This window comes from Cetorhinus maximus, chromosome 21, assembly GCF_964194155.1.
Source record: "Cetorhinus maximus chromosome 21, sCetMax3.hap1.1, whole genome shotgun sequence".
Classification (NCBI taxonomy): Eukaryota; Metazoa; Chordata; class Chondrichthyes; order Lamniformes; family Cetorhinidae; genus Cetorhinus; species Cetorhinus maximus.
This window is the reverse complement of record NC_135899.1, coordinates 68,885,243-68,910,314: the sequence shown is the minus strand read 5'-3', so window position 1 is coordinate 68,910,314 and position 25,072 is coordinate 68,885,243. Positions and strand designations below refer to the sequence as shown.

Here is a 25,072-nt window from a genome sequence, read left to right as displayed (position 1 = left end):
TGTGAGGAATGCCTATGGTGGACAAAATATTTATGAAAAGCCATTCTGAGCAGTTTAGTTGACCTCGGTTTCTGCTACAGATTTCTGTATTATTATAGCTAAAGTGAATTTTTCTAATAACTGTTTTGCTTGACTCAGCTTCTGCTCACCTCATCTAATTGAGATGCTGATTTGATGTTGTTTTATGGGTGCAAAACTTGAGCAGATTGAATTGGAATTTCCATGTCATATCTGAGATGGAGGACAGGAAATGTGACACCTAAAGCGTGAAGGACAAGAAGTACATCCATGCAAACTGTTTTTATAATAATAATTGATTACATAGATCTAGTGAGAGATGGACTGGCAGCTATAGGTAGGTAGACTGTAACACTTAGGCGGATATCTTGTAGAAAACAATGGTTTATTATAGAATACAGTTTCATCGTTTCTGTTTGATCAAATGATTACAGGTACAGTGTCTCTAAACCGGAAACCTCAGGAGGGAGGCTCTGCCGGATTTCAGAACCTGCAGGATTGCGAGTTGGGCAGTTCGGGTCAAGCTGGGCCAGGTGGGGTCAAGGGTTCCTCTGAGCATGGGAATAGATTGGTGCGCAGGCAACAAAGGGGATAACTAGACAGGCGTCACACCACACCGATGCGGCGCCTAGCCAAATTGTCCAGGTAAGTTATTTTTTGAATTATTTTACTCAATTAGATGTATTGCACATTCTAAAAGTGCCCAGTTTTTGGACAACTTTGGTTTTTGGATAGCCGCATTTGAGACACTACTGTATTTCCCAGTCAATTTGTGAATGTCATTGAAGGTGACTAGGGTTACCCTACGGTATCCCATACATTTCCCTGTTTTACCTTTGCTTCCTTGCTGGTATCCCAGATGAAGGACAGAGCATTAAATGCCACTTCTTCCACACAGCTGATTGTGTTGTTGCTTTCCTTGTAATCTGCTGTATAAGCAAATGGATAGAAATAAGTCGTGTGTCATGTCAATAACTGTGAGCAAATAGAGCCTTTGAGACTAATGTCAGCATTCTCCTCCTGGTAATGTTGTACTGGTGGAATGGTACTTCCAAAACTATTGTGACACCACCATAACCCTGATCCTGTATCCTGATGGATAACGGTTTGCTGATGGGATTTCGCCACCAAGCATGAGCTCACCATTGCTTGGCTGCTAAATCCCAGCAGGTCTGCAACTGCAGGACCAGAAGATATCACAGACAGGTAAAGAGGCAGAGCCATCCTGAAGATTAGAACATCTAGGTTCAGTAGACCCTGAGACCTACTGCCACCTAGCCGTGGCAGCCCTAGTAAGTGGCAGTAACATGCACAGGTGGAAGGATGATCCATTGGAGTCCTGGGACCTCCCTCCCACTATCATTTATATGTGGCAGGTGGGGGAAGAGCAGCCAGCGGCAGTCTCTGTGGGGGAGGAGAGGGAAATGCATATCAGGCAGTAATACCTGCAGCCCAAAGTTTTCATCATTCTCCACTTCTATTCCATTCAATTGTGTAGGTGAATCCAACGCCAGCTGTCCATAATAATCTATTTTAAAATGTGGTTTCTACTTCAATAATAGAAAACGTGCTGGGTGCTTCAAAAGTGAGATTAATTTTGAATTACTCTAACAAAACGTTTCCACAGATATGATGGGTTGAATGGACTTCCTCTTTGTTGTAACCTTCAATAGTTCCACATGAAATCCTTCTTTTAATTGTTGAAGAACAAAGGGCTTCTTGCATCTTCTAACCTTTGAGGAAAGTGTTCTGATATCTATATCAATCAGGCTAGAAACATTACCTTTTTCTTTAGATAATCCCACAAATGACTGAGGTCTGTGATTTCTTTATTTGAACCATTTTGTGTGGGGATTTCAGCAAATACACTGTTTAATCATTGACCACTTAGGTGGTGATCGCAATAATGAAAACATCCAGGTCTTTACTGAAAATTGACTTCTTTTCCCAGGGTTTGCAGGGTTCACCTATTACAGGTCAGCTGAAAAGTGAACTACATTACACAGCATAGCCATTAATCTACAATTTCACATCACATCGTATTACATTGTATACACGGCAGAGAAACAGACCATTCAGCCTAACAGGTCATGCTGGTGTTTATGCTCCACAAGGGATTTGTCCTTCTTGATCTAACCTTTTAAGTGGCTGCATCCTTACAAATTTGCCTGCAAAGCAGATTTTCTACAGTGCAATTTAGTTGGCTGTTGATGTGGGACTAAATTTATGCTGGAAGTTTTTGCTGATTATTTGAATCAATTGACTTTGCAAGATTGAGCAGTGTTACCTTGGAGCACTTTTGCTTAACAGCATTGGCAACTATAACACTCTTGGCATGTATTTTGCTGAGACTGCATTCAGTTCCTTGTGTGATACATTCTTCAAAGGCATAATCACCAATTAGATTTTATATTTTCGTTTAAATCAAAAGTCACGACTGTTCTATATGATTAAGTATTTTGAATTATTTTCCCATGCATTTCACTTCACCAATTGACCCATACAAGAACTAACATAATGGAATCCTCTCTGTAAAGGCTTTTAATGGAGCACAGGTGAAATGAATATTGAACACTTCAATAAATATTAATGACAGCTAATATTAAATTTTATGTGCCATAAAGATCAATATTCGTACCCAGTACAACATGAGCATTTTCATCAATTTCTGCCAGGTTTTGGGGAACAAAAGTAGTGACAAGGAATAAGAAAGAAAAGGGATTAAAAATAAAATGCGGTGTCCATGTGTGGTTTCATCACGATGGTACCAATTTCCTTACCAAAATCGATGACCCGTTGCTTGACTGTATGTTGTCGGGAATGCCAATGTTTCCAAAACTTCACTTGTTCCTCCGGAGTCTTTGCATTGTCAAAAACAGCCATAACCATACTCTACATAGAAGAAGAGTTATTGATCAATTATTGTACACTTAGTGATGAAACACTTTTCTGCAGCTCACCCTCAAAAAACAGGCATAGGGTAAGTTGGGAAGTTATCATTTTTTTAATGTTAGCGCTGACTGGAATACAGGCTGGAATCTTCTGCTCTGAAGTCAAAATTCCTTGGTGGGGGCGGAAGTGTGAGTGATTGTCACTGGGGGTGGGGGGATGGGGAGGGGGAGCAGGATGGCTGAACACGCACAATCTTGCACTGTTCAGCTCCATTATTTATGCATCCATACGGATGGTGGCAAATCTTGTGGTAGAGGCAGGTAGGAAGTCGCCCTTCCCGCCATTACCTCATGAGCTTTAAGTCTGGGTGCCACATTTAAAGGGCACCCAGACAGCCTCCCTCACTGCCCCCCTTAGCCTGCCTCCCTGGTCCAGCCTCCTTGGCCTTAATATGAATATATTTCAGCCTGACATCTACAAAGTCCTTTATAATTGAGGAAGAATGATGGGTGATACTTAATGGAGGCAGCGGGGATCTTGCCTGCCAACTGGAGAGCTGGTGGGAGCCTCATGTCACCTCCTTTTAGGAATGCCCGCTGTATTAAGTGCTAATCAGGCACTCAACTGGACACTGACAGGCCTCCCCCGGGATCAAAGACCCAGGGCGGATATCCCACCCCCACCTCCCCAAGAGCTGTTGGTCAATCAGAGACCAGCAGCTGTGCGCTGCCTAGCAGCGCCACCGGAAGAGCAGTGGCTGCTGCCAGTAATGCACCCACCAGAGGCCCAGGATTGCCAAGGGACCCAGGTCACAGATGAGTGATGGCAGGAGGAAGTTTACAGAGTGGGGATTGCAGGGGAGCGATAAGGGGAGTCAGCAGCTAAGGCAGGGTGTTGGCTCTCAGCCGGCCCCTTTCGTCTTGATGCCAGTTCCCTCAATCAGGCACTGAGTCCCTGACAACATGGGACACCTAGGAAATCCCACAAGCAACCCTGACAGTGTTTGCTTTTTGGGCTTCCCACATGGTGAATCCCCTGCCCTTAGCTGGGTAAATACCAGCAGCAGTGAGATGGGGTCCTTAGGTAGGCATTAATTGTTTACTTAAGGGCTCCAATTGGCGACGGGGCAGGAAAATTATTCACAAGCCTTCCCACCCCGGACTTAATCAGAGTAGAGGCAGTGGGGTCCCCACCTGACACCCTCAAACCCGATTAAATGCCCCACTCACCATCAAACCTGCATCGGGAGAGGGCATTAAATTCCACCCGCTGTGTATAAAAGTGCACCGGGAGTGGCTACCTACTGACCAGGCTGCCCTGGGCGCTCAACAATGATGTGCTGCTAGCATGTATAGGCATTGCTAAGAGTTTGAAACCACAGCAAGCAGAGCAGGGCCTCCCAGCCCCACATTATTTGAGGTTTGCTTCTGAAATGCAATGTTATTGCTAAAGGCACATTTTGGGTGGGAACCTTTGGCAACTTGTTTCCCAGCACTTACAGCTGTGTTCCGCTGCATTAACATGACGTTAATAACGTTACATTTTGACCTATTATTTGTCATTTGTTCCATTTAATTTGATGCATTAGTTTTATGGCCAATTTATAATTAATTTTTGTATTGCTTTATTTTTTTTATGTCCTACCATTGAAGGGAGTTGGACTCACAACATGAATGCCTTTTACTGGTAGGCTGGGCCTTCCTTTGGGAAATCTTTGTGTTCAGCAAGCCTCAGGATGAGGAGCAGTTGAGAAGGATCTGAGGGAGATCTGAGGCACATTGTAATGATGTGATTTTACTTAAATATGCAAGTCCGCAAACATTGCAACAGGTGCTTGAGCCTATCATGTGAGGCCTTCTGCAGATTTGGATTATGTCCATGATGTCAAAGAAGGACATGCCCAGAGATGGACAACACGCTTTACATTGATTTGAGGTACTACGCTCTCAAGTTACGAGTGTGATTAGTGTGAGTGTGCACAACACCTTGAAGGTGTGTTCTACTGAGGTCTGTATAAGCAATGAAAGAGCTGTATGGTTGTGAGGCCTTGACATCAGCATGCAGAAAATGTGGAACAGAGTGAATAGTCCAAGACTGCATGCCATTTGAAGGGGGATGTCACGTGCTACCAGGGATGGTGCACTGTTTTCCTCTCTGGTTATCAAGCAGTGTGTTGCCACACCATTAAGTCACTTGCCTGCATTATCTGCTTCATACCCCACTATTGTGCTTTATTTCATTTTGTTTCCCTGTTCTTTCCCCCTGTCCCCCATCCCATGCCCCAACCTCATCCCCATCCCCAGGTCAAAGTCTGACAAACAAATAAAGTGAATGTTGAGGCTTTATAAAAGCCAAAACAATGTTTTACCCCATCATTTTTTTTATTATTCGTTCATGGGATGTGGGCATCGCTGGCTAGGCCAGCATTTATTGCCCATCCCTAATTGCCCTTGTTTAGAGGGCATCTAAGAGTTAACACATTGCTGTGGGTCTGGAGTCACATGTAGGCAGATTTTCTTCCCTAAAGGACATTAGTGAACCAAATGGGGTTTTACAACAATCAGCAATGTTTTTTTGGTCAACATCACACTTTTAATTCCAGGGCCTGAAGGGCTAAGTGCTACCTGTGCAGGCGGGGGGGGGGGGGGGGAGGAGGGAGAGTCAGGCCCAGCGCCCTTTCACACATGCACGGAGCTGCCTCGGAGATTGAAGTGCTTTTGAAAAAATAAATGCATGCAATAAAAATTTAATGAAACATGTCACATGAGATGGGTCATGTTTTTATTTTTCAAAAAAAGTTTTTATTCAATTTGTAAAAGCTTTAGGAAACCTTATCCCGCTCGTGGATGAGGTTTCCTAAAAAACGTAAAGGCCGCTTGGCCTTTTCGCCTGCCCGCCAGCCGTTATGTTGGACAGGCAGCGTGAATTTGAAATTAATTAATCGGGGCGCACGCCCAACATCATCGCGTGTCATTTTACGTGCTGGTGCACACCAACTGTAAAATCCTGGCCCAGATTTTTATTGGATTCAAATTTCACCATCGGCTGTGGTGGGATTTGAACCCTGGGTCATCTGGAATACTAGTCCAGTGACAATACCACTATACCACCACCTAAAGTGGTCATTTATTGTTAATTGTACACATCCTTTTAAATTTAAATTAGACTTTCCACAATCGTTATTATGCAGGCTTCCTGCAGAAGGAGCTATAAATACTGAAATGAGATGACCAGGTAAAATTGTCGGCAGTCAGTTCACCATACTGCTATCTTGCTCTGCGCTAGTTTAGGCAGGATGCTGAAATTTGTCATTGTTTCTCAGTGGCAGGGGACTGCAGTGGCTCCTCCAAAGGTGTAACAAGTTTTAAAAAAGGAACCAGATTGACTGCCGCTTAGACAGAGGGCAAAGGGATCAGGGTCAGGCGCTGGAGATTTCTGAGCGCATGGGGCAGGCTGTTATCAACTTGTACTAACTTATCCCATGTTAATGAGCTGTGCATTTGCCCAGCAGAAAAAACTCTGGTGCAATCAGCACTGAAGGGTAGAGGTGAGCACAATCTGATGCAACTATTTTGACTGTAATCCCTCGGTTTGGGCTTCCAAAATTTAGCTCAGAACAGAGATTCAACCAGATTTTGCTTTGGTACTTGTCTCTGAGCTCAACAAATGACAAAATAATTCTCCAAAAAATGTTATGAAACAGGTAATTTTTAAAAATGTAAGTGCTGGGAATCTGAAATGAAAACATCAGCTGTTGGATAAAGAGTTTGTACTGGAGATATTAACATGCCTTTACTTTAGCTGGAAACGTCCAGCAATCTATTCCTAGCATTTTATATTTTCTTCATTAAATACAAATAATTTTGATGGAGATTTCATCCTAAGAGTGATGTGAAAACAAATTCATGAAGCAAATACCAACAACCTCCAGAGACAATATATGGCACATATTGAGAATTGTCATTTGTTTGTCCACATTCTAAAACTGAACTGAAACATTAGCTATGTTGGGACCCCTTCAGTGCTAGTGTTTGGTTCACAAGTGCATACTTGTCAACATTCGTTCACATGCATAGCAAGAAGGGTGCGGCGATAATAGGAAAAAAGAAAGTACATGAAAAAGAAACTGTAAGTGCAGTTAGGTAGGGCTTAAAGAAAACACAAGTATTCTCCCGGCAGTTCTAGGTTCATGTGTGAGAATGAGAATTGGACTTCATGTCCATCAGCACCTGAAAACTGCTAGCCCAAAACTTTAGCCTGCCTTTGTTCTATTCAGATGCCATTAAATATGGTCTGCATTTCCAATAATTTGTATTTTTATTCCTGCCAAGATGCAATTCATTAAGAACAATGTATGTATTGCACTAAAGAAAATTACTTGGTCTGTAGGTATGTTAATAGCCCTGTTGAATCATCTACTGCATGTAAATGTATGTTGATGGCCCAGAATTTCCTGGAAATTTGCACCTTTTTTAAAGACACATCTATGCCACAGAGACCTTAAAAGGCACAAAAAGCTGACATGCCACTATTTAAGCCACATCATAATTTCCTGGGATTTTGAGCCACTTTGCCTTTACTCTCGCCACGATTGCTTTGTTAAAGCTCTAACCACACTGAAAAATCAATGGCAATCATGAATTTCCTGGGCTAACTCCAGTTTTCAAGTCGCTGACATTTAGACTGAAAAATAATGGCATTGGTGCCTTGGTGACAGCACGATTAATGACGGTGGAGATGCTTCATGTGAAAGTGCTCGTAACTTTTGTAAACATGAAAAGCCAATTTCATGTGACGTTCTTGACATCCTTCGAATCAGAAGGAGTGTGAACTCAGACTTTCCATATTAGAAAAGAACAGATTAATCACTGATGAATGCTCACTGTTGATTTTGGATAATTATTGTGTTATTACATTCTTAGGGTAAAATAATGGAAATGGCTTCTGATAACACTGGGTGCAGAGCAGCTGGCTTTACATTGTACATTCTAAACAACAGCTTATCATTTGGATTATGAAGTGCAGATTTAGAAATTTAAAGCTTTACAGTTTAAACATGCCACCTTTCAACATGCTTTGCTGAATTTCATCCACATGCACAGCACCTGTGAGAAGAACGGCCCAGTTATTATTTTAGGTGTGGGGCCTTCAACAAAGGAGGGGTCCACCCCAATTGTCATTTGTTCTCTCCACAAACACAGACTGAACCACTGAGTGCTGCCAACATTTTCAGTTTTGACTTTTCAGATTTCTGACATTTGCTTGTTTTGCTTTCTGAAGGCAAAACTTAAGTTAGCAATCCGATAAAGGATCCCGCCCATCATTTTTAATCCTAGATTATGAAGCTGTCAGTTTATGACAATAGTTTAGAACAATCTAAGATACTGTTACCCTAGTAATAAATTCAGCGGTATCCAAGACAACAGTGCACTTGATGAACTGTATCGGAAGATATCAAACAATGAGTACTAAATAAGAAAGTTATTGGTTTCTTGACACCATATGAAAATATTTCTGACATTCAAAAAACTCTCCGAAGATAACACGTAAAAGATTGCCTGACATCACGATTCTGGAGATTGCTAAAATCGGGATGAGTGACTTGGTATAAGTGACACTCTTCATAGACTTCTCTCCACTACGGACCGGATTTACAAACTGGGTTCCCATCATATTTGTTGCCTTAGAAAATGCTTCTTTTCACATTTATGTGATTAAACCTGGTGACCTCCCTTTGCTCACTGGGCAAGTTGAAGTGCTGCTAAGAAGTATAACTATTGACTAGTGAGTGCTGACACATCACACTTATCTGTTAATTCTGATATGAATCCTTTGTCACTTTAGTAGTAGAATTCATTCAAAACGTTGCTATACCCGAACTCCCTGTCTGACTCTTAAAAAATCTGAAGCTTCAAAATGAATGTGGTACATAGGTGTAGAACTTGCTTAATCAGAGGGGCTTCACCTTCATAAGTGTTTGGTAAAATCTTTTTTTTATGGGGTGGGAAAAGATCAGGTGTCATTTCTGTTGTAAGGACCTCGTGTAGAAGCGACGTTGTGAAACAACGTGAAATGGCCATGATCTGCAATGTGACATTACGCATTTGCAAACAAATAGAAAACGTTTGGTAAACTTTTCTTTCCCCATGAAAACCACGAGGAAAACCTTCCGGCCCCGGCGCGGCGGATGCGGCGGACCACTCAAACTTCCATTCACTTCGGCGGGACAGGAAGATACCGCCAGCGGGGGGCCGGAAAATCCCAGTCCACGTTTCTAATATGGAAATAGCATTTAATCCATGCATTCTTTCAGCTCAGGAAGATGCCGAGCATGCGTCAAATTGACGTGCTCCTGGTGTTAATGGATGGAGAACACTGATGTGCAATTCCAGCAGGCGAGGCTCCATCCTAAGAGGGCACGTTCGGTGTCCATGTTAACGATGAGCATACAAATTTATAAACAACTTAAAGTGTTTCTACAAGATCGAGCAGGTGTGAAAACGTATCAGCTGAACATCAAATTTAGCTGGCAGTGCAAAAGGAAATCTGGGTTAATGAAGCCAAGGTGCAGAATCTAAAATGTCTTACTCGAACTTTGGTTGAGGACGCTTGCAGACATTTGTCACCTTCCACAGCTCTCAGTGTGATGGGGTAAAACTGTCCTTTGTTGAGGTAACCCATCGACTCCTCCCCTGGTTTCTGGTTGACAGATTTAGGTGCTTCCAGCATACATTCGAAATCCACCCTTAAAAATGAGGACAAGCGTATCTTAAAACAATTTTGCCATTTTTTTTTGAACACCTAAGGGGCAGTTTTTCCAATTTTACCCTCCTTCGGGAAGCTGTGGCTGCTGGCAGCCGATATCAGACACTTGACCACACGTGTATGTGATTTTCTAATGATTTGAATATATGTGCCAGCACTGACACGAGGGGTTGAATGGCCTCCTGCTGTGCTGAAAGTTTCTAGGATGGTTTTACGCATTCTATTAATTTCTAATATGTTGTGCACAACCAGCAGGCAAAGCTTTTCTCCGGCAGCTCAAAATCAGAAAATTGTGTCAATTAAAACAAATTCAGACTTGGCCTTGCTTTCATGTCTATGATGTAGGAACTCAGAGCAAGGCAATGGGAGACTTTTATTAATCACTGTCACTATTTGCTATGAAACATGTACTTTACAGGTTACATCAAGAAAATTTTGTCAAGCTGATTAATTCCAGTTAAAGCTCCAGCTATGCCCAGAATTGTAATATTTTTGCTTGCAAATGGTAAATAAAAATCAACAAGATGGTTTAAGGTTAATGGAAAACCATTCAGAGCTGATATAGGTTCCGCGTTCTGTTTGGAAATTCCATTATTTTTTTAAGAGAGCACCATTATTTGGCATCACATAAATACTTCATCCAGCTTATCAGAACATTGTGTAACTAAGATCCCAGGGGGTTTAAAATTTTGTTTTGTATCCTTCTTCCACACCACCCCTATCAAAAGCCAAACCTTGACAAAACGTGTTTTCATAAAATATTGAAATAGGATGTATATTTCTTTAAAAGTGCTTTACCTAATGGCGCAAACTGAGAGAGAATATACCTACCTTGGTTTACTATTTGTAACATCTTCCTCATCACAGGATGGTCTTATCAAATCATTAAGAAAGGCCTGTTTAAAGAAATGGAAGAGATTTTTAAATTGGTTACATTTATAGTATTATTTGCCCACATTTTCCACTGTCCAGTTTGTGCTTTCCTTTTCATATAGCCACGTCTGTCCATGTGCATTGCCATGGTGCCAACATATCAATAGTATTCTTTGGTTATCTTCTCAGGGCCTAGTAATTTCCTCTTAAATGTTTGGCCAGGACCAGTAAACTCATCCATTGAGAAAGTCTTGTTGCAAAGGGAATAATTGTGATTTACGTTAATCTTTAATCCACGATCTCCTCAATTCAGATGGTCCAGTTCACCAATACTGGCATGGTTACCATCAAGTGGAACATCTAATATATCACAGTAAATGTCTTATTCCTCCTACTCTTTTCTCCAGTTCTGTAACAGATCTGTTAGGGCTAGAGTGACCAATAACCTTGAACCTTGGTCTTTCATTTCTGGGCTCTGGGTCCAAATCTAATTCAGAGTGGTGAGATGATTAGTTCTAAAAATATAAAATAAAATATATATAATATAAAAATATTTTACTTGAAATGAGTGGTTTGAATCTAGCATCCAAGCCCCTTATTAAATTTTATTTGGCACCAATCTCAATTTTTTTAATATTTGTTCATGAGATGTGGGCATCACTGGCTAGGCCAGCATCCCTAGTTGCTCTCATTCACAGGGCTGTTAAGAGCCAACCAACCAACAATGCTGTGGGTCTGGAGTCACATGTAGGCCAAAACAGGTGAAGACAGCAGATTTCCTTCTCTAAAGGACATTAGTGATGGGTTTTTACAACAATCAGCAATGGTTTTGTGGTTATCATCAGACTTATAATTCCACCATCTGCCACAGTGGGATTTGATCTCAGTTCCCCCATAGCATTACCCTAGGTCTCTGGAATGCTAGTCCAGTGACAACACCACTATGCCAGAATAGCCTGAGGGCTGTTGGCATGGGAAATGGTAAAATGACACCTTTGTGCAACAGTGCGTGATCTTCTGATGTAGGGGCTGCGATTACAGCAAGCTTTGCTTTGCATCAAAACACACTGGGCACGGTTTAATCACACAGTGGGATCAGTCTATGTTAGAAGCCCAAGTGAGCAATAGATTTGCATGTTGGCACCCATGCAATTTTAACTCTCCTGAGATTTACATTATGAAACCATTTAAAGACAATCAAGAGAGTTTTGATAACCATGAAAAATAAATACTGAGGGACAGCAACAACTGAATATAGCTGAATAAACAAGTTAACATTGGTAGGGAAAATAACTTCACTTTGTAACTTCAGCTTTCAATTTCTTATTTAACTTGATATTAGATTCTCTTACTGTTAAGTTCAGATTCAAAAGCTACAGAGCACAGTAATTCTTCAAAATTATATATTGGTGACTAAGTCGCTAAACTTTCAAACTTACTTCTTTTTTGAATTGAGCCATCTTCAGCTTTATCAGTAAATAAACAATTTAAGTTTGTCACTTTCTGTTAGTTCTATAACCAGGACTAATTTATTACCAATGGCTGTAATGTCACGAGATAAGTTTAGGTAGATATTATCTATGCGTAAATACCTCATTGAGCCCCAAACATTATCAAGCAAAACTCCAGAATATTCGTCCATTTGTTTATTCAATTCTGTTCTGCTACCTTCCACATCCTTCGCTCATCCATCCCTTCTCCACCGCAGAAACACAGGAACAGTCATCCATTCCAGCTACACTACTGCTTTGTTAGTTAATTCCTTGACTGCAATAATTAATTTTAATCCTCTCTTCTCTTTGACACTATTTTCTCCCTGAGATTTCTTTTCTTCATATTGTGTCATCACTTATCTGAAAGCACATCCTGACTCAATTCAAGTCCCCTGTCGAGCCAACCATCAGGGAGGGCTGTGAGAACAGGGAAGGTAAATGTCCTCCATTATTATATCTTCCCACAGTGACCAAATGAAGATCAAGACCATGCCAAGAGTAGAAACACAGGCCTGGACCTGTTGTATAACTGATTTATTGCACAATCCATTGGTACACAAATAATTTATACTGGTACCAAAATTAATCATTTGGGTCTTAACCTGACTAAAATGTTATAAGTTAGCTCATTTTCATAAACAATTACTTTAGTAAATATTTGTATTACTATGAAAGCTAAACCTACCTCAGGCGATATGTCCTTGAATGCATCTTTGAAACTGTTCTCAGGAGCCCACCTTTGTGGTGGTTGAGTCATTAAAATATTATCAAATGAATCAGTTAGATTGCAGTCATATAGATCCGCGGGAATAATGGTGTAGTTATCCAACTGTGGCTGAGATTTGGGAGTTGTAAAGACAGAATCTGAATGCAGCCGGTGAGGTCTTCTGGTTGGATCAGGGTACTCTGTTGACATGGTGATATCTTCAGACAAAAGTTTCATAGTTTGAACAGGACTATCCAGAGATATCATGTCATCAAATTCAAATCCAGTTCCAGTGCTACTCCTGTAAATGAAACGCATTTGTGAAAAAGGCATTGAATCAAGCTTTCCCCCCCTCAGTTTATTGGGTTTTTCATTTGCTTGAGGCCTTTCAACGCCAAACACTCATTTCAGTGAGGAAACGAGCCAGTGAGTTCCAACTGGCTTCCAGTGACAGAGTGGGTCGGCCGGCTAGTGAGGAGGGCATTCAGTGGACTCCTCCCAGTGTAAGAGCGGGTACAATTTTACCTCTATCGGTCTGGAGGATACCAGGCAGGTGGACAGTCAAAATGCTCCTGGCAAATTACCCACTGATTTCCTCCCTCTCTTTCATTAATCCTGATTTTAACGTTTGTCACATTTTTCAACAAGCGGCAAGAGCACCAGGCTGAAGCTAATCTTTAAATATGCAGTGTGAAGCCATCTCTTTAACACTGGCCAGAAGTGGGGAAGCTCCTGTAGCTTTCCTATGAGGTCAAGACATTGAGAAGAGGATCCAGCACCAGCAGAGATTATTTAAGGTTTCTTTCACTTTCCTTATGGTGCCATACATGGAACCCCAACTGTCATTTTAGAACAAAATGGGAAGGAGACAAAGGTGATCCCAAAAGTAAGTTTTACTGTATTTTTGTGGAGCTAGGAGGAGCAGGAGTGTACCTGCTGCTCCACAAAACTAGCCTGGGGCCACTACCCCACCTGGTCCCACCATTCCTGAGGTTGGATACCCCTCCGGCTCCCCTGACCCCTGACACCACCCCCTCCCCGCTCCCCCCCACCCCCCCCCCCCAATCCCCCGCAATGCCTCTTCCGTCTTCTGACCTGGAAGGTATCTGGGTGACACAATACTGTGGCAGACACTGGGGCTGTTCCTATGGAATCATTTCCCTTGCAGTCTGCCAGGCAAATGCTAACATAGACTCGGCCTCTGGCTGGGAATATTGAGGCGCACTCAGCTGGGGCACTCGGCTCTGCACCATTATCTTCAAAACGGGGCACAAAATGGTACATTGTCATTTTGATGATTTTTGGGGAGAGACGTTCGCTTGACCCTGGCTCTGAGATAGGCGGTTCATTTCTTGCACATTTTTGCTTCCACTTAAAAGGAAAAAAAATATGCCCCTGGCTCTACAGACAAAACACCACTTGGGATAGAAAATGGAAAAAAGTGTTTGCCCACATGGGAATTCAGCGCAGTGTTTTCTGCCATTTTCACCCGAGTGAAATGTGACGTGGCCTGTCAGTGGGAGAAAAGAACCATCAAGGTCTAAACATATCTCATACCTCTTCACTAAATTCGGTTCACATTGGCGAGGTACTTTTCCAGGCAGAAGAATTCTTTCCTGCTTTGGGACCTATAACAGAGGTAACATCACATTTCAAAAAAATGAACACAGGAAGCTGTTGAGATTGGCAAAAAAGTTACCAGTCGGCAGGCGTCAGTTTGAACTGCCGATAGTAATTGTAGAATAACACATACTTAGGAGGGTTCAACCACAGCTTGTTCATATCAGCTCATGTGAACTGAGTAACTTGGATCTTATCTGACTTTTGAGAATGTGATAATAAACTATTTACGTGGTTTCCTTCATGTTTCTCGAAATTTGTAGCATATTTTACAGTGGTGTTACTGTTGTTTTGCAAGCTCAATATGCATATCTCAAGTGTGACATTCGAAAGCCTCTCATCTCTCCCCTGCATTCACATCTCTCTTCCCTGATCTAAAGAGAACAAATAATCGCATAGCAGCCCTGATTTGCACTCATGTAGGTTTTTTGATGTATCTATGAATTTCTTAGTTGGTTGGTGGGCCATTACATGCAGCAACCTTTTATATAGGATTTCAGAGGACATGCAGCACAGAAACAGGCCATTCAGCTGAACCCAAGCCAGCGCTCATGGCCCACTTGAGCATTGCCCATCCTATCAAATAGACGTTGGCCTGTGTTTTGTTTCAATGTCAATTGTTAATGGTAGAAATTGCCAACTGTATCTTAAATTGAGCTAAATTTTATTTGGCAAAAAACACAGTTCTCCCTGACCATAGTGGCATCTCAAACCTTCCAATTCCATTGCACTTGTCAGAGGAATTTATGGCGTGACATCCTACCATGTAAGCAGGGCAAAAACAAAAGGATACTGGGTGTGTGGTCAGGGTGTTAATTCTATTCATGATGAGTTGCACAACACAATGATATGAGCAGCACAAATTTCCTCTTATCCAACTGAAAGGACTTACAGGTCAAAAACAATAAAATAGAAACTAGTCCATCTTTCAGCTTAGACAGTTCAGGTAAAGCACTGTAATGAAGGAGAACGTTTAGTTTCATATGGGAAGATACAGTAGAGCAGAAGCTTCATTTGTAGAGCCCACTGTACTACCTGATGTTTGGAAAGCTAGAAAATCATTGTTTTGATCACTTTTATCTCAATTTGGCTAGTAAATGGAGCATGGGAAAACTCTCTAAGTGTTTTTTTTTATTAAATGGAGAATTGAAATTTTGACAAGACAAATTAAGTTAAAATCCTAGGGCAAAGTGATACTCAGATAAATGTTAAACGAACTGATTTGTGGAGTTCATGCTTATTGCCAAATAGGTCAAGGAACAGTTTGAACAGAGAAAAAAATAAGAAATAGGAGCAGGAGTAGGCCATTCAGCCCTTTGACCCGCCCACCCTGCCATCGAATGAAAACATGGCTGATCTTCTACTTCCAGTCCACCTTCCCACACTATCCTCATGTCCCTTGATTCCCTTAGTATCCAAAAAACTATGAATCTCTGCCTTGAATAAATCATTGGCTGAGGATCCACATGCCTCTGGGTAATTATGGTGCTATTGGTATTAACATTCACTGTTTGGACCGACTGCCCTTTTAGGGTGTGCAATCATGGACTTTCAGAGAAATATAGAATCACAAAGGAAAGGGAGTGGATCAAAATTTGCAGCATATCATGTTAGTCTTTCTGATGTCATTGAACTATTTTGTACAGAAGGCAATTGAGATTTTTTTACTAAGTGAAAAACCCGTTTTATTCAAATAAGTTTACACCTTTGACCACATACCTTTCAATCAAAACAAATACCTTATAATAGTCATAGAGGAAACTCAAAGCAGCTACACTTTCATCATCACCATTGATGCTCATCATGGCCTTTGTTGCTGCAGTTAATGGATTTTCCAGGTAGTTTTTCCAAGCTTCGTCCTCGTTGTTGAGAGAATGTAGTTGGAAATTAACCCCTTCATTGTGGAGCACCATCACAGGCCTCAAACTGAAATAAATTAATCATAATTACAGTGAAAAACAAGTAACCTGACATAATTGAGACAAATTAACCAAAATGGCTGTTTACAAATGAGGCAAAAAAATACAGATAACTATTACTCAAGGGAAGTGCCGTGGTCGATGAACATGTGGTGCCACACAGTCTCGATTCCCCATTTGCGGAGATCCAATGAAAACATGGCTGATTGGAGAAAGATATTTTTCCTACTTCTGAGCAGACAGTTCAAGAGCAGGTTTGAGCCAAAGTTACTTGATCGATGAGATCAGCAATAGTGAAAAAAAAAAGCTGATTTCATGGAATTTTGAATTGTCTGCTGAATCCAAGGGTATGTTCAGTGTACCTCAGACTCCAAGGATTGGATCATTACCAATGGATAAGTGGAATGCTATCAGATTCTGATGAACATGTCCCTTCCCCATGATGACATTGAGCCTAGAGGGATATGTATGACAGGGTGTCAGTGCTGTTTATGTCTGTAATGAAGCCATGACCAATGCAGTTAAACATTTCAAAAAGGCTGATATAAAAACTAAGAACAGTTGTGACTGTGCAGTAAAAGGTGTAGCATTATGTGAATGAAAAAGAATAGAGGACAGAGGACTTCAACACATAACAGAAATGAAGAAATAATTAGCACAAGTATACCATATTGCTGTAAAGTGTCATCCATCATTCAAAAAATAATGGGGGGACTTTTACGACCCCTGCAGTGTATTTGCAGGCATGGGGCAAATGAAATAGAATGGGTGGCTATACCATTGCCTTCCCACCTACCCCTGAGCTGCCCCATAATACAGTGACCTGTATGTTGACCTGCTAAGGGCCTCATTCCACCTCTGCCATCATTTGCAGTGGGTGGGGAGGGGGTGAGCAATACGGCCTCCCCGCCCTGTGTAAAACACCCCAATAATTTTGAATAGAACCAGGCCTATTTGTCAATGCTTGGTTGAATGGCACTAATGTGATGATAACTTGTTCTATTTCAATATTATTTATTCTCCATGCTATTTTAAAATATAGCACAAAGGCCAAGCCTTGTCACACCCCTCAGTGACACTTTAACTCCAGGGCTCATTGCTGCTCTCCAACATTCTGTTTTCGCAAGCTTCTATCAACAATCTTGTTCACAAATCTACCTTCTAAAGAAAAATATGAAATACCCACAGAATATTTCTATCTGCATGCAATCTGCAAGGCTTTGATCTTTCTGAGATAGTGGTTTCATTCCTGACTCTCATCCAGAATTAACACAATATAATCCTCTTAAAGGCACTACCTTACATTGTATCAAGTTCTTTTGCAGTAAAACAATTGTGTTAAGCAAATAAGCATCAGGGAACTCAAGTTATTTCAAAAGGAGGTATTCCTCCCATAAAACATGCTTTTAAGTTGTAGGTACATTTGAGATGTAGGTACATAATTTGGTTTCTTTTCTATTTTAAAATGTTAGACATGGGATTTTGCAGTGGATTACTGGAACAGATGACAAAATGGCCATCATTGAAAGAATTTGAAACCAAAACATTGCCCTGTATGCAAAATTGCATATTTCTGTCAAATTCAAGAAATGTTCAATATGGTTACAGACCTTTTTAAATTGGGAATCTATAAGTCAAAACAGGCTAGGGGCGAGCACTTTGGAGAAAAGACCTCATTGTTTTCTGCCAAATGTCGAATTGACTTTCCAAGAGAGATGAAGAAGAGCTACGTCGCTCTCTAATGGGTTGTCATCTGACAACTGCACCACATCAGACATTGTTCCAGTTTTGTCTCTCATCCCTTGAAACCGACTCTGTTCCTATGACATTTTCAGTTATCACACAATATGAATGCAGTACTTTGATCCTACATCTGGTGCCTCTATCTGACTGGAGGATACAGAGACTGAGCCTGCTGGGAACAGACCATGCTTATTTTCATCATAATGCCAAACCAAGGAAACTTTTCATTGGTCCTTTTGGAGTGTTTTTCAAAGATGAGGGTTTCTGTGTTAGTAGGATACATTTTCATTTTGTGCCTTCAGGACTATTACCATTGCCAGGCAAGTTACAGTACATCTCCAATTGAGGAAAAAGTTTTGCTACTCTGTCTCAAAAATGTGCCTTCACTGCAAGTTTATTCTTCGGTACAATAGCGCAACATTCACATTTCTAAATACTTTTGAGGCTCATTGAGGTAAAGCTGCCATTTTTTTCCATCAAATTCTGCAGCTTTGAACTGCATGCCAACTAGGAAGTGAATTAAACATCCAAATTCACTTAGAAATCGGCCAGGGAGCGAAAATCATTCTCTGGCCTGGGTTTGAAATAGTTTCCCAATGATGAAAGGAGATATTCACTCCTCCATCTGTTCCCTCAAGAACAGAGCATGAAGTCAAACGAAACAATTCATATTTATCACATTTTTGTACAGAATCCACTTAAGCCACTACTTAAGAATCTCCTGAAAAGGATCATTTTTAGCTATCCCAGTTCTTTTTTATAACTGTTTCGCTCTCTTCTAAAGGCACACACCTTAATGGCCCGAGCTTATTTAATCAGAACATCTGATTAACATCATCAAGGATAAAAGCAGACATACGGGGAATCTTTTGGTCCGCCAGCAGCGGGAAGCTGGTGGGTGAGGGAACGTAATTTGGCGCGAGGTAAAAAAATCAGTTTCCCGATGGCGGAATGGACTTCAGGAATTAAGTTCTCGGGACTTTAAAGGTGGGTTAAAGGTGGGTCAAGCTTCCCGATGAACAATGTCGGGGAACCCTTTTGCATGCATTAGCATGTCATGCATACTCCTTAAAAGGCTACCTCTCCAGAATTAAGTTCTCCCTCTAAATTATGTTCCCCGCCAGTGAGAAATCAGAACGTTCACTTCTACGACTGCACATAAATGGTGTGCACCTTCATTGTCCTCAGGGAGTGTCTGTAAATGCTGGCCTATGCTGGAGAGCAGGTGGTGGCAGTGCAAGTTGTGTGGAGGATGACCAAGGAAGGGAGGAAGGGTTAGCTGGGAAGGGTGGAGCAGTGGCCGGACAACAGTGGAAGGGATAGTGCTGGCTGTCCATGTGCCCTTTAAACATGGCTTCCAGACCTTCGAACGCATGAGGTATTGGCAGGGACGGCTACTCCCAGCTTGCCCCACCATAAGAATTGGCAAGCTCCTCGCGGATGCATATGTAATGAGCTGAACAGTGCAAGCTGAACCCCACAGTGGAAATCACACACTCAGGCAGTGCATTCCAGATCCTAACCACGCGCAGTGTAAAATGGTTTTTCCTTATCTTGCTGTTGGTTCTTATGCCAACCATCTCAATTTGGTGTTCTCTGGTTCTCAGCACTTCCGCCAATGGGAAGTTTCTCTCTATCTACTCTGTCTGGACCTCCGCGCCTGCCACCGAACGTAGACACCAGAATGGAAAATTCCAGCCAACTGACTACATCTTCTGCTTCTCCACTTACTAACTCTTGATGTTCCTGTCCCTTGAAATAAATCAGAGGAAAATCAAAGACCAAAGATAGCACAAGCAGAAAACCCCGACGAGAAAGAGGTTGATTTTAACCAAACCTGCCCGACAGGAATCTGGCAGGATTGGATCCACCACCAGTTTTACATTCCACCCAATTTTATTCTCCATTGAGGTAATTTATCTTCGGCAATATGTCATTTACATTAATACTCCATAGATCCGGATAATTTATAGCACAGAATTAAGTCATTTAGCTCTTTGTACTTGTGCCAGCTCTTTGCTAGAGCACTCCATAACTAATCCAGTTGTCTCACGTTCTCCTTCATAGCTATATATCTTATTGTTTTAAAAGAATTACCCAAATCTCCCTTAAGAGTTGCAATAATTTCTTCCTCAACTGCTGGTAACAAAACATTCCATGTTCTCCCTGTGTAAACAAATTTCTCCCAACCTCATTTATCAGATTTTAAATTGGTAATCCCTTGTCTGCTTATTCACTCTTATCAAAACCCTTCACATACTATTGAAAATATCTTTTAAACATCCCCTTTGCTCTTTATATTAATGGGAATAGTCCCAATATCTCAATCCTCTTCTCAGAACTGTATGTTTCTTATCCCCATATCTTCAGATGGTGTCACCAAGAGGCAGCCTGTAGATGAGATCGGGAAAACCCACAAATAGACCCCTGGAAGATGCTGGAGGTAATGGTGCTGGAGCGGGAAAAGAAGCCATGGATATGTAAGTGAGAAACCAACTGAAGGCAGTATAACCAAGCCTTGTCTCCGACAATCTGGAAGCTGAGCCTTTACCAGGGCTGAGAATTAATAATTAAAATACTTACACTACATTTAAGGTAGTCCTATTGAACTGGTTGAAGATCCAGCTTTGAACCTCTTAATTCTTTTGAAGTCGATATTTTCAGATAAGTTCAGCAATACCAAATACAAATTTACAATTGACAATTCTATATAAAAATGTACAAACAAAATATTATACCATTGTGGCAATGGCTGGACTTTGCAGTAAACACAGGAGAAAAATGTATTTCTCTCTAATGGCGACAAAGTCCTTGCCAATCAAACAACGAATCAATCAATGAAACAAAGCACTTCTGATAATTGAATCAAAAAGTACTTGGGGGTAGCCTGGAATGGTAGCATAGGGCAGGATTATCCAGCCTCATTCGCCACCGGGATCGTCTGGTCCCACCGCAAGGCAATGGACTTTAGGCTGGGTCGCTAAATCTCTCGTGGTGGGATCCGCTACAACGAGGTTGAAAAATTCCCGGCTATAGTTGTTATGTTACTGGAATTGTAATCCAGTGATCTATTCTGATGATCTGGAGAATGAGTTCAAATCCTGCCACAATAGTCAGGGGATTTAAATTCAGTTAATTAAATAACTCTGGGATGGAAAGCTATTATCAATAATGGTGACCAGAAAGCAATGGGATTGTTGTAGAAACCCATCTGGTTCACTGATGTCCTTTGAGGAAGGAAATATACCATCCTGACTCAGACAGGCTTATATATGATTCCAGACCCACAGCAAGAGCATTGATTCTCAATAACTGTTGACTTTATAAAACCCTGGTTCAGCCTCAACTGAATAGTTTGGAAATAATGGGGTTGTTCATCTTAGAGAACAGACGATTTGATAGAACTGTTCAAAATCATGAGAGGTCCAGACAGAGTAGATAGAGAGAAACTTCCCACTGGCAGAAGTGTTGAGAACCAGAGAACACCAAATTGAGGTGGTTGGCAAAAGAACCAACATCAAGATGAGGAAAAACCATTTTACACTGCGCGTGGTTAGGATCTGGAATGCACTGCCCGAGAGTGTAATGAAGGCTAATTCAATTGTGATTTTGAGAAGGGTATAGGAAAAGCACCTGAAAAAATTAACAATTGCAGGGCAAGGGTAGAGGGACGGAGTGGTGGGATTAGCTGAGGTGCCATTGCAGACAGCTGGCAGGGTTGTGACAGGCTGAATGACCTCCTTCTATGCTGCAACCATCCTATAAATCCATGACCCTTGACCATCCTCTGAAATGGCCTAGCATGTCACTCAGTTGTCAAGCAGGTGGTTCACCACTTTAAGGGCAATTAAAGATGGGCAATAAATGTTGATGCCCACATCCTGTGAATCAATTACATAAAAATTCCACGCTTGCACTCTCAGTGGGAAGCCTCAACAATACATATCTGGTAATGACAGGTGTGTAGCCTACGCATTTCCAGACCTTCATTTTAATAGATAGAAAATTGTTGGCAGCACGTCTGTGATTTTGAATTGCATAGCCAATGGCCAATGGCCCCTGCCAGAAACAGAATTAGAGGATCTGGCCTAACAACCCTTCTTTAATGACCACTGCAATGAGCAAAGGCACATGGTGTCCTGGTGATTAACTTTTGGAGAACCAAATGACCTTTGCAGTTTTGAATGCCCATGTATCTTTCAGTTTTATTTCATTACATATGTGCAGAAATATGCTAATGTAAATTCTTAGTACTGACTATTCCAAAAATCAAACCAGAAAAGCCAAATTGTAGAAATATTTTCAATTCACAATATGAACTAAATTTTAGGTAAATAGCCCTCTTGCTGTATTACAGATTTTGGTACAGAAATGATCTAGTCTTCAAGCAAATAAGAGTAACTATTGTTGTTACCTAATCATAGCAACATTCCACCAACATCAGTCAGATGAGGGTGGGGAATTAAAATTGAGCTTCTAAAGCATTTAAAATATTTCAGTTTCACTGATGATGGAAAACTTAACAAACCCGAAATCAAAATGGCAGTTGCATATGATTTTGTTAAAGATAATTCATGAAAAACAAATTTAAAGTTCAAGCAAAAGAATGTTACTAGGGAAGCCTCGGGGTTCAAACCCAAGAAGAATCCAAAGATGGTTCTAACTGGCTTGCACGTTCTTGAGGGAATCAAAGACCTGAGAAAGGCACATAGCTCTATGTTCTGGCAACTGAGGTTGTGAGGAGGTGGTCTCCATCACGCGTAGAGAAGCATAGGAACAGGAACATGGTTGGAAATTCTGGGTCATTGCATTGCTCTGAAAGATCAGAAAGCAATGACACTACACTGGCACTAATCCAAAAAAACTTTACATTAGTCACGCATACACCTTAGGCTTTCTTATTTACCAGTTGGCTCAGTAGTCACTCACCGCTGTTACTTCCTCAATTAAAGGAACACTTACAAATAAACTCATATGCACATGTGATTGCGATTTGTAAAAGCACACAAATTACGGGAGTGGGTGGGGGGAGTGGTGGGAGGGGTTTCAGCATCCTTGTCAGGCAGGAGGGAACGTGGCGATGCCACTCTGAAAATCACAATGCAGCAAATGCTATTCTGTTCACCAGCCGCTATTTTTGATCTGTCCTAAAAATGGGTGGTTAGAGTGCTCACCTGTTTGGGGGAGGGAGGGGTGGGTTGGGGGGGCGCGGGTGGTGGGGGTGTGGTGGTGAGTGTTGGGGAGGACCTGATGGAATGCGTATGAACTCCCTTCCAGGCCCCACAAAATTCTTCCCATCCACTTGCCCATCCACATACATCAACCATTTGTTTCACCCTTCCCATAACTTTTTACCTTCGGCTTGGCTCCACGTAGGAACCACTGGGCTTGCAACCTTCCCCGATCAGCACCATTGCTCACCACTGCTTACCTGATGTCGGTACAAAAACAAATGATCCTCCCAGCATAAGTGGAAACAGCAGGAAGATGCATTTTTGCTTTGATACAATTTCCTTCAAGTTAAACATTTGGATGACTGAGGCCATTGTCTTCAGCCCCTGCCACAAACCCCTTACCGCCAATTTTATCCCCTTCTGCAACTATTATTTTAGTCTGAACCAGGCAAATTGAAATCTCAACATCCTCTTTGACCTCAATTAAGCTTCAGACCCTTTATCCTCTCCATCATAAATCACTGTCTACTTCCTTCTCTGGGGTCTTACTGCCTACCTCCGCTCATCTGCTGCTGAAAACCTCATCCCTTTGTCACCTTCAGACTCAACTATTCCAATTCTCCTCCTAGACAGCCTTCCTTTCTCTACTCTCCGTAAACGTCAACTCATCCCATTTCCTGCTGCTTCCTATCCTATATCAACCTTGTCCTCCAATGAATCCTGGTCCTCCAATATCTCCAACTTGAAATTCTTATCCTTGTGTTTAACGCCATCATGGCTTTACCCCTACCTCTGTAGTCTTCCCTAGCCCAACAACTACCCATCCCCTAAGCTCATTGTTCCACTCACTGACCTCTTGTGCACCCCTCTCCCTTCATCCCACCATTGGCAAATATTCGTGGAAGTCATTCTTTAACCCCATCCATCTCTCCACCTCCATCTCCATATAGCTCCTTCTTCGGCTCTCTGTCCAATTTTGTCCGATTTCACCCCTGCAAACGCCTTGGGAAATTTGCCCACATTAAATGCACTATTTAAAATGTAAGCTATTATTATAGCATATTTGCTGGAACACCCTACACATTCATTAAATAATATTATGTCACTTTTCATTTATCTTGTAATCTGTTATTCATTTATTTTGCAATGGACAGAAAACTTTTTGGAGAAAGCACCAGAATTCCTGCCATGCTTCCTGGTGAGCGAAGCAAATTATTAAAATTACCAATAATATGCTATTCAATTTAGGTATGTCAACACACAGTCAGCTACACGTGAGCGGTCAATGGTGCATTGTGTCTTTGATAACTGGTGCGCTGGTGACCTCTCGTGAATCCTCACGTCTACTTTTTTGTCAATGATTACTCTGAGAGGAAATGGAGCCCAAAGACTGAAACCTTTGAAATAGAGTTTATAAGTTCAGGGAACTTTTATTAAAATTATGATGTTAAAGGCTCAACATTCTTGAAAATATAGTTAAACTCTTTAGTGTAGAATTTACTTTTGGCAATGTTAGCAGGCAAATGTTTAACATACTTGTAAGTCCACTTTTTGAGGGAGACATGGATGGGATCTGAGTTCAGAATTGGGAAATTTTCTGCATCAACATTCCCAAATAGTTTTATATTAAGGATGCACAATAGGCTATTCCAGTCTTGACTGTTCTATTTACTACTTAATTAGTTGCACAAAGCAAGGAAGAAAGAGGTTTCTAAGTTTCACCACAAAAAGAAGTGAAAATAGTCTAGTGGAATTTGTATTCCCCAACATGGATGCAGATATTGCAAAGTGCCAGAATAGCAAGAAGTCTGAATAAATGGAGGGCATGGGGGAGTGCCACTCACACAGCAATTAATCCCAGAAATCAGA

At 41.4% G+C, this 25,072-nt stretch overlaps 1 protein-coding gene across 3 annotated transcripts in view; it reads right to left on the bottom strand.

Annotated features, from left to right (window-relative positions):
- Positions 1-25,072, bottom strand: part of LOC144695964 (grainyhead-like protein 3 homolog) — a 92,432-nt gene that overhangs the window by 45,106 nt on the left and 22,254 nt on the right. For all 3 annotated transcript variants that reach the window (XM_078567086.1, XM_078567085.1, XM_078567087.1), the window contains exons 2-8: positions 16,107-16,293; positions 14,305-14,375; positions 12,727-13,048; positions 10,507-10,571; positions 9,499-9,655; positions 2,799-2,910; positions 853-947 (exon numbers count right to left, since the gene is read on the bottom strand). In XM_078567086.1, coding sequence (XP_078423212.1) covers positions 853-947; positions 2,799-2,910; positions 9,499-9,655; positions 10,507-10,571; positions 12,727-13,048; positions 14,305-14,375; positions 16,107-16,293 — 1,009 coding nt within the window. The remainder of the gene's footprint in view (positions 1-852; positions 948-2,798; positions 2,911-9,498; positions 9,656-10,506; positions 10,572-12,726; positions 13,049-14,304; positions 14,376-16,106; positions 16,294-25,072) is intronic.